This window comes from Tachypleus tridentatus, chromosome 9, assembly GCF_004210375.1.
Source record: "Tachypleus tridentatus isolate NWPU-2018 chromosome 9, ASM421037v1, whole genome shotgun sequence".
Taxonomy (NCBI): Eukaryota; Metazoa; Arthropoda; class Merostomata; order Xiphosura; family Limulidae; genus Tachypleus; species Tachypleus tridentatus.
This window is the reverse complement of record NC_134833.1, coordinates 70,831,733-70,842,520: the sequence shown is the minus strand read 5'-3', so window position 1 is coordinate 70,842,520 and position 10,788 is coordinate 70,831,733. Positions and strand designations below refer to the sequence as shown.

Below are 10,788 nucleotides of genomic sequence, written 5' to 3'. Positions count from 1 at the left end.
CATGCATAATTTACGTAATAATAGTTAGGCATAAAGTGTTAACACTTAACCTTATAATACAGGATTAACAACGTCAGTCATAGTTTTATCTAAAAACAAACCTTTCGTGATCCTAAAGCAAAACTGTCACTGCTCTGAACCTGCCTGAAGTACATAGATGAATGAGTTGAACCGTTAGTATTTAATGTACAATTTCAAACCCGCCTTAAGAGACGCTGTTAATAATGATTTATTATTATAACAAAGTAATTAAATATTCTTTGAGTTTCCTTTGATAAAACGTATTCGAAACTACTCACGAAGTAATTACATTAAAGAAAACGATTCTCAATGGTTATTGACAAATTTGAAGGCGTATAACTCAAAAACCGGGTTTCGATCCTGTGATGGGCACAGCTCATATAGCCCACTGTGTGTCTTTGTGTTTAACAACAAATAGAGCCTTTCAAAACGTGTGATTTTTGAAATAACGACTGAGAATTTGTAGGGACCACGTTGATCTGATGACGAGGAATCGTTTTTGCCACACGATAAGTCCAGTTTGATGTTCAATGTAAAATAACATATTTTGCATATGTAGTTATTATTTGTCCTTTATGAACTTTATGGCTGAAAACATTGCCTAGGTAAACATGAACGTGAATTTCATGTCTATTTTGTACTCGAAACATTCTTTTTTTGGCGTAATTGTAGATAATGTTTTAAAAAATAACTGAAAAGACTTTGAGTATTTGGCATTTTTTGTCAAAACTTTACAGGAATATCTGACATTTCAAAGAATTATAAAGTGGTGAATAGAATTTAGACATACTGACTGTTTCTAAGTTATCAAATAGATAATCAAAGATAATCAAATAATGAAAGTATTGTTACGTGATACCAAACTGTCACATAAAGTTTTTTTTTTTTTTAAGCGGTTTGCAAATGTTGCCAGTATGCACGAATTTAGGAGGGGCAATGGTGTATTTTATTAAGGAGGATATGGGCAGCGAATTAACGAGGTGTAAATAGGGTGTCTTGCAACAGTATAACAATTGAAACATGTCGTGTGGATGTGCTTCATAGTCACTATGAACAAAATATACAACCTTAATAGGTGAAGTGAAGAATGTGATTGGCCACTATTCAGTACTTTATATTATATAGACGCACAAAAGCAGATATAATAAATAAACGTAGCATTCCAAACTTTTTTAAATCTCGAAGTGTAAGTTTAAGTGTGGTCCAGTTCAATCTACACTCTGCATTCACACCAACAATATGTTTAATACTTTTCACTATGATATGCATCCAGCTTATTTTTCTTTGGTTAACTTGTGTTCAGGGTTAGTGTTGATGAGTAGGCATAATCCAATAACACACGTTGATCAAAGTGAAGATTGAACTGGACCTCTCTTGAACGTAGACTTCAAAATTAAACAATTTTTGGAATCCTAAGTTATTTTTTTAGTATAAGAATTATTAAATTTTTATTAGTTTTAGTTAGGATGTCATTTCAACCAGGCCCGGCGTGGCCAGATGGTTAAGGCACTCGACTCAATAATCTGAGAGTCGCAGTTTCGAATTCCCGTCGCACCAAGCATGCTCGCCTTTTCAGCCGTGAAGGCGTTATTATGTCACGATTAATCCCACTATTCGTTGGTAAAAGAATAGCCCAAGAGTTGGCGGTGGGTGGTGATGACTAGCTGCCTTCCCTCTAGTCTTACACTGCTAAATTAGGGACGGCTAGCGCAGATAGCCCTCGAGTCGCTTTGCGCGAAATTCAAAACTAAACAAACAATTACCAGACTTCATTAAGCTGCAAATTTTTAACCATAAAAAGCTGCTTTTTCGTCTTGAAATATTACATCTTTAAGTCGGATCAGAAACATTTCCAAATTCTTGCGAAGTAAAATCTAAATTATAGTGTTTTGTTAATAAAAAGGGATGCTAATGAAACCTTTATGTATTTACTGTCATAGCTCCGTACTTAGAAAAAACGTTATGATGAAAATTTAATACTAATTTGTTTCTTATCCTTATTGAAATTCAGTCATCGTCAGTAAATGTATGATATACACGACATAAATTATTGTTTGTTTTACTCTTATCTACACGACGTTCGGTATCGGCGTGGTAATGCTATCTGAGGCATCTGGTAAAAATAAATGTACATATAAACATGTTAGTTTGATCTAGTCCAAACCTTTATTCTGAAAGTCCTTGCGTAATCCAGCAGTTAGGGTGTCTGGACTGACAATTGGAGGAATAATGGTTTACAAAAACATGCACTTTACTTTAGGTGTGCTATAAGAGTTACTGTCAAACTTTACTGTTCGATCACACGAGAGTAGATGGTGGAGAATGTTAACTTCTGCGGGGCTTGAAACGAATGTTTCTTGTACAACTCGAGTAACAGAAACTGTCTTTCTGCAGCACCAAAAAAAGATTAATTTAACGTGTGAAGACCATTACAGGGATTGCCCTACCAGAATCGATTTTATGATAATCCCTGCAGGAGATCATTTTGTTGATGTACATGACCTCAATAGATGTTGACTCACTGGAAAACTACGTCGAAGTATATTTGTCAAGTATAGGCTATGTTATAGTATACGTAGTAGTTAAACATAATTGTTTTATTTCAAATTCTAGAAAGCTCAGCATGGTTTAATATGTTTGAAAGAGTTTTTAGATGTGACGAAGTTTTCCAATGAACTCGTCTTTTTGTCTATTATTCGTGTTTCTGTTTGTCTCTGTGCTGTTATATATTATTCGTGTTCGTGTTTCTGTTTGTCTCTGTGCTGTTATATATTATTCGTGTTCGTGTTTCTGTTTGTCTCTGTGCTGTTCTTTTAAAATAATCATTTTCAACACTAATACACATTCAAGGCGAATAAGAACAAAGATACGTTTATTTACAAATCACAACCAAACAAGAACAGGTTAAACTAAAACTGACCGCCATTTTCCAGCAATTATGTAAGAATAACAGAAATCTGATACCTTGATCGCATAATATAATACTTGTTAGAGTTACATTTCATTATTCGGAGTCGGAACTTCATCTTTAATAATTAAAAGATTATAGTTCACGTATTAGACGTATGTGGCAAGATTTATAGTCACTATTGAAGTCAAGCAGAATTACAGTACTTGTAGGTACAGTTTATGTGGCAAGACTTATATAGTCACTCTTGAAGTCAAGCAGAATTACAGTACTTGGTAGGTACAGTTTATGTGGCAAGACTTATGCAGTCACTTTTGAAGTCAAGCAGTATTCAGTACTTGTGGATACAGTTTATGTGGCAAGTCTAAATAATGTGAGTTTTCTGTAGTCAACACTCAACCATAGGAACGCTTACTGTTTAGTAATTTTGTAGTTAGTTAATGGATGATTCACAATAGCGAGATCATACATAGAGACGTTCACCGTCATTATATGTACAAGTGAAGAAAAACTTTTTAAAAAGGAAGTAAATGTAGAGATGGCTAATATCAATCTTTCAAAAATAATGCAAACAGACAGTAGGGATGGCATGTTTATCATCCGTACATAACAGCGTAGACACACAGTATAGTAGAATGTGAACAGATGAAAAGAAAATAAGTTAAATAGTTGTATTGAATAACACCATGTAACAAAATTTTTACTTTTTTGTTCCTGGGCAGAAAGTGTTATTTTCCAATTTCTTATGTCTAAAGTAAATGGAAAAAGACTTATTTTTTTCTTTCAAACTTTGCTTTTGTGATCTGGGTAATGAAATCAGTGCTGATTAGCTGATAGAGAATTTTCTCGTACTTACAAGAATTTTCAAGAACTTTCTAGAATATTGTAGAACTTACAATAATTTTTTAGAATGTTGTAGAAATTACGATAATTTTTAAGAACATTTTAGAATTTTCTAGAACTTTTCACAGTAATATATAGACAGGGACTCACCACTTCAGTTTGGTTCTACCTGCCTAAGTGAACACATAGACATATCTCAGAGATGGCATCAAGAAGCTGCAAGCATTCTCCAAACGCATTCTGCTATGTATGTGGCTAGTTTATCAAGACAAGAGAGAAAAATGACAGCATCTGCTAAAATGTGTGAAGCCTACAAGTCATATTTCAGCATGCCTGTCGAGGATCAAGACAAACCATGGACACCTTATTTTACCTGCGAGCACTGCAAAAAACTCTAGAAGGTAAGATGGAGAATTTTTGCTTGCTTGAATAGTAAGATTTTATATTATACAAATCTTAGACCTTTTAAAATTTAAATTTCTTAATTTATTATTTAATTTCCAATAGTATAAAAAATATCACATATAAAATATTTTGCATGAACTTCTTACACATTAGCTGTGAATGAAATAAATTTATTCTTCATCATAACAATTTTATTTTGCTCTTCTGCAGGATGGTAAAAAAGGGAAAAGAGAGCCATGAAGTTTGCAATTCCAAAAATTTTGTGTGAACCCACTGATCACTCAAGCAATTGGTACTTCTGCATGGTGGACCCTTCCTAACGTCGAGCTGGCAAGAATGCATCTGCCATTATATATCTTCCATCATCCATCGCTCCAGTACCACATTGCCCTGAGCTCCCTGTACTCATTCCGCCAGAGGGAAAGCAGCCATTCTCAGAGAGGCAGCAAATTCGAAGAGGAGGTAGACATTAAAGATGCAGATTACAATTTCAGAGGGGCAGCTGGTGAGAGAAATCCATACTACCAACCATAGAGACCTCAATGACTTGATTAGAGATCTTGGTCTAACAAAGTCGAGATGCCGAGCTTTTGAGATCTAGACTCAAAGAGTGGGATTTGTTAGATGAAAGTGTGCAAGTTGCAAGTCAGAGGAAGCGTCACCGACATTTGTGAAGCTTGGTTGCACCTTAAAAGAAATACAACAGCGTCAAGACCTTGCTAGAAGCTTTGAGTATGATGAGTATGGCCGGAAGTTATCGGAAACTTCAAAATGGTGGCATTTGATGGGTCTCAAGGAGGCTTTACCAAGTTTCCCTGTAATCTTTGCTTTTGGGATAGTAGGGACACCGCAGCGCACTACAACATGGAAGTACTGGTCACAGCAGACCGAGTTTTCTGTGGGGAGGCACAATGTCAAGTGTGAGCCACTAGTGTACCTCAGAAAGTGTTGTTCCTACCATTGAACATAAAATTGGGTCTTATGAAACAATTTGTCACAGCTCTTCATAAAGGGTCTGCAACCTTAAAGTACCTTCGAGACTTCTTCCCTATGCAGTCTGAGGCAAAGATCAAAACTGGTGTCTTCGTTGGACCACAAATAAAGAAGATCCTGTAGTGCACAGAATTCCCCAAGAAGCTCAGTAGGAAGGGAAAAACAGCTTGGAGCAGCTTTGTCACAGTGGTTCGGGGCTTAATAGGCAATCACAAGGCCGAAAATTATGTGGAACTGGTTGAGGCTCTGGTGAAGAACTACAGCAAAAGGGGCTGCAGGATGTCCTTGAAGTCTATATCCTCGAATCTCATCTTAATACGTTCAAGGAGAACATTGAAGCATACTCAGAGAAGCAAGGCGAGCGCTTCCACCAAGATATACTAGACTATGAACGCCACAAGGGCATATAACATAAACATTACGGGAGACTATATTCGGGGCTGATACGTGAAAGTGATTTACATTGCAGTCGCAAATCTCGAAAAATTACTCACTTCTAAACATTTTTGTATAACTTTAGTATAAATACATGCAAATTTTGATTCATATGTTGTTTTATTCCGACCTTATGTAAATGAAAATGTACAAATTTGCCCGTTTTTTACATAGAAAATAGGTTAATTTCTAAATTTCATTATCCAGGTCACAAAAGCACAGTTTGAAGGGAATAATGACCATTTTCTGTACTTTTACAACATAAGCAATTAAAATTAACACATACTATCGGGAATAAAATTTGTGTTACATAGTTTAGTTATATGTGTTGCTGTATGTTCATTTCTGCTATCCTTATTATCTTGTCTGAATTGTTTTCGAAGGTCTGATATTAATCATCCATACATTTACTTCGTTTTCTGAAAAGTTTGTCTTCACTTATTTGCTTGATTTTTCTCCTTTTAATATAGTGTTTCCATAGACATAGAAAGGTTGAAATGTAAACAAGTTCTAAATACAATGAGGTTTCAACTGTAGTATTTCTTGTTTATCTATTACTGACTGGTAATTTCTGTTTCACTCTGTACCTAAGCATCATAAAGAAACTTCAAATTTATGTACGAAAACTAACTTCAAGGGGTAATGATAACATCGTCTACACCAGAATTACGATTTTTTTTCTTCTAAATTACTACCCATTAATAACACTTACAAAAGCAGATACTTTATTTGAAACTATGCCATCTTAGTGAAATTGGTTGAAACCATGTTTTGGTTTTTGAGTTATCATGTAATCAAAAAAACGAAAGAAAGAAGAACAAGAAATTCAAAGTTTTTGCTGTGGTATTTACAGACATTCCTAGAATTTGTGACTTGGTTATTATATAGATATTGTTATAAAAGAAAACACTATATAGTATTTTAAAGTTCTGACGACCTATTGGAGAGATACTTAAAATAACATTTTGATGAACAATTCGAGCCATTCCTACATAGGCAGTGTTACCGCCTGCCTGGGGCCCGGCATGGCCAGGTGGTTAAAGCACTCGACTCGTAATCCAAGGGTCGCCGGTTCGAATCTCCGTCACACCAAAAGTGCTTGCCCTTTCAGCCGTGAGGGCGTTATAATGTGACGGTGAATCCCACTATTCGTTGGTAAAAAAGTAGCCCAAGAGTTGGCTGTGGGTGGTGATGACTAGCTGCTTTCCTTTGGTGTCACACTGCTAAGTTAGGGACGGCTACTGTAGACAGCACTCGTGTAGCTTTGCGCGAAATTCAAACCATCCCAAACCGCCTGCCTGAAGAGCCTGACACATCTTTAAAATAAGAATCATTTGAACAATATCAGCGAGTCTACAACAACAGATAAAGAATAACATTAAGATATTGATTGTAGATTAAGTGTATTCCTGCGAAATATATGTATATATGCCTTCCATATTATATATTATTACTTAAATATATCACTGAAGCAGAGAGTTTTAAAGTGAATGGCGAAAATTTGAGTTTTCTTTTCTGCAACTTTTGACTCAAGAACTTCTGAAATCAATGATTTGTTTAAGTTTGAAAATATTTTGACGTAGAAATGAAAACTTTGTAGAAAATATAATTTCAAAACGGTGGACGACACACGAATCCAAGCTTGTACATAATATAACTGTAAAACACTTATCTTTAGGCTAAAACAATGTTCAAGCTGTGATTAAGTTAGAAATGAATGATTTCTAGATGAAAAATATGCCATTTTACATAAACGTCATATTGTCTGTTTCAATAGGTTTCTTTTAAATTTTGGTATTTGTGCATTGACTTACTCATTGTAAATGCACAAATATTTTGTTTAATAAGTGTCTTCTTCTATAAACAAAAAGTGGCTCGACATAGCCAGGTGGATTAAGGCGTTCGACTCGTAAGTTGAGGGTCGCGGGTTCGAATCCACGTCGCACCAAACATGTTCGCCCTTTCAGTCGTGGGGGCGTTATAATGTGACAGTCAATCCCAATATTCGTTGGTAAAAGAGTAGCTCAAGAGTTGGCGGTGGGTGGCGATAACTAGCTGGCTTCCCTCTAGTCTTACACTGCTAAATTATGGACGGCTAACGCAGATAGCCCTCGAGTGGCTTTGCGCGAAATTAAAAACAAACAAACAAACTGTATTCAAAAATCAGTGTCTTTTGTACTACCTAATACAGATAGTACAAGAACACAGTATAGTGGAATGATACACAAGAGCTAAGAACGTTCATGTCAAGAAAGAGAAATCTTTACAAAAATTAAGTCTGATAGCAGCTCTAAAGTTTCTTCTTACTACTTTAATGATATTTTCAATCCAGAACGTAGAATGTGCATGTTATCATATTTTCAGAAATACCTCAGGTATAGACAATTGTTTCTTAAACAAATATAACATTATTAATAATTGACACAAAGGTACTTAAATATTAGTGCTATATACAGCATCATATATCTGTAACACTTAAAGCTGTATTATACTGACATAATTGATATTCTTGAGTCCCGCAGTGACACAGTGATATTTCTGTGAGTTTCTAGCTTACAACGCTAGAAACCGAATTTTGATACCTGTGGTGGGTAGAACACACATAGTCTATTGTGTAGCTTTGTGCTAAGCTTCAAACAAACAAACATATTCTTGACTCTATGACACTTTCATATCACGTTTTTATAGTAAAGCCGTTTTGACAGTTCAGATATGATGATAATATTTCTGTACATGAGAGATAAATTCCAGATTGTTTTAGAAATGAATTTGAATAATAATAACAATCTCTTAAACTTAATTCAGCTTTTCAATATTCTTTTGAAGCTTTCACTGGTAACATGTATTTTAGGTTCTGCTTTTTTTACTCTTTGAAGGTTTTATCATGTTAAAATAGTTTTAACGATACAGTTTTCAAGAATTAAAATGTTTATAATACTTCTCTAAAGTTTGTAATAATCATAAAATTATAATTCAGAATTCCACACGCATTTTCTGCGTAGTTTATATCATATAAAATGTGATTTTGATAGGGTCAGAAGATCAAAATTGAAGGTTATATGTAATAATGATAGGTTTTCAGATAACAGTATCAAATAAGACATGCGATTAAGTTGTGTGTCACAAAATGTGTTATGTTTGGAGTGAAAGAATAAGAAAATTGAGAGACACTTTTATCTCTGTTCTTTTTCTTTAATGTAAGACAGGATAACGAACGAGTTATCATGTTAAATGTGTAAACTGAATAATGTAACATCGATATAATATTTTACGATTTTATAAATTGCAGGTACGATTTTTCCCAGTGTAATAGATATGACAAAGCTTATCGAAAAAGCAGTTCAAGTAGGAGATTCTCTCAACGTGCCATGTTTACTTGAGACACCTGGTGGTTCAATACAGTGGATACGAAATGGAAAGCCTTTAGTACTAAATAACAGTGCCATAAACAAAAAATATTGGAACATCACAACAGATAATGAAGTATCATTGACGATAAGTGACACCACAGCAGAAGATAATGGATTATGGGAATGCAGAGAAGTGGGCAGTGATGGAGTTATGATAAGGACAACTAAAGTTCTGAAACTTTTGGTCATGAGTAAGTGAATAGCATCATTAAGATAGTAACTGTAATTTTTACTTCGTGTTATGGGGATATTTTTAACACAGATCGCAGAGCGTGCATGTTATAATATTTACAGAAATACCTCAGGTGAAAAAGCTTTAAACAGTTGTTTCTTAAACAACATACAAGTATCAATAACTAATATAAAGGCACTGAAATTACAATTGCTATTTTTCATATTTTAATGTATTTCATTTCTAATACTCTTTTAAAGATCTATTGAAAATATATCTTTAATTGACCGGAAATACTCTACTAAAGGTGAATAATGATATATTCTGATTTGATGCCACTCTTGTACTTTTATGCTATTAACATAAGTTACCCTTGAAACTATATATTTACATTATTTTACGTATAATTTTAATTTTGAAAATAACTCACGATTTCACTAATTTTCTCTACAAAATAATGCTTTTCAAACGTTTTAATAAATATTTGTTTTTAAAAATAATATTTCACTCTAGAAAATGAATCGTATACTTATCATATATAGACTACTAAACTAAGCACTTTGCAAATGTAACTCGTTTCTCATCAGAATAAGAATTAATATAATTAACTATGATTTCCATTTACGTTTCGTTGAGAAGTAACTACCTGGTTGTTCCACATTGTTAAGGCAAGCATTTTTGTTGGAGTTGGGAGGCTGACGAAATTATTCTTGATTTTTATAGTATATTTTTATAATATTTCATTGTTGAACTGTAAAACGCTCATGTGTTTTATTGTTGAAACTTTATCATAACGACATATGTCACTTTTCAAAACTGCATTTAACCACATATTTCACTGTTGAATCTGTTTCACTCTTAAAGCTATATCATACTGACATGGCTAATATCTTCAGTCCCCCCAGTGGCAAAGCGGTATGTTTACGGACTTGCAACGTAGAAACCACCGTGGCAGGCAGAGCATAGACAACACACAGCGTAGCTTTGATCTTATCTTCAAACAAACAAACATGTTCTTGACTCTATCACACTTACATATCAGGTTTTTATAGTGAAAGCGTTTTGACAGTTCAGACATGATTGTAATATTTCTGTACATGAGAGATACATTCCAGATTGTTTTAGAAATGAATTTGAATAATAATAACAATCGCTTAAACTTAATTCAGTTTTTCAGTGTTATTTTGAAGGTTTCACTGGTATGTCTGAACGAAATATACATTTAGACACTTTTGCTAATTAAGTTTTCCTAACTGTTTTAATAATTCTTAGTTGTTTCACAAGTGTATAATGAAATAACAATAACGACTGATTTGTTACGTGTGGTAAGTACAACTATTATCCTTCTCAAACACACCTGTTTTCAGGTCAAAAACAAAGTTTACGTTCAAATTTTGAATGAATATTTAGGCTAGTTTCTCAGACGGATTTGCCAGACGACCCTCGCGTCCCGGCTTTGGTTGTCGCGACTCCCCCCCCCCCCATTATCTTTACAAGATTGAAAAATAGTTCGTCATATGTTGACCTCTCACAGATACCTCAAGAACTCAAAAAAAAAAAAAAAAGACAACTGTTGACTCAGTGAAAACCATTCGTGACCT

General features: G+C 34.3%; 1 protein-coding gene across 1 annotated transcript in view; it reads left to right on the top strand.

Annotated features, from left to right (window-relative positions):
- The first annotated feature begins 4,513 nt into the window (after positions 1 to 4,513).
- Positions 4,514 to 10,788, top strand: part of LOC143227394 (uncharacterized) — a 28,855-nt gene continuing 22,580 nt past the window's right edge. The window contains exons 1-2 of the mRNA XM_076458845.1: positions 4,514 to 4,682; positions 8,895 to 9,206. Coding sequence (XP_076314960.1) covers positions 4,514 to 4,682; positions 8,895 to 9,206 — 481 coding nt within the window. The remainder of the gene's footprint in view (positions 4,683 to 8,894; positions 9,207 to 10,788) is intronic.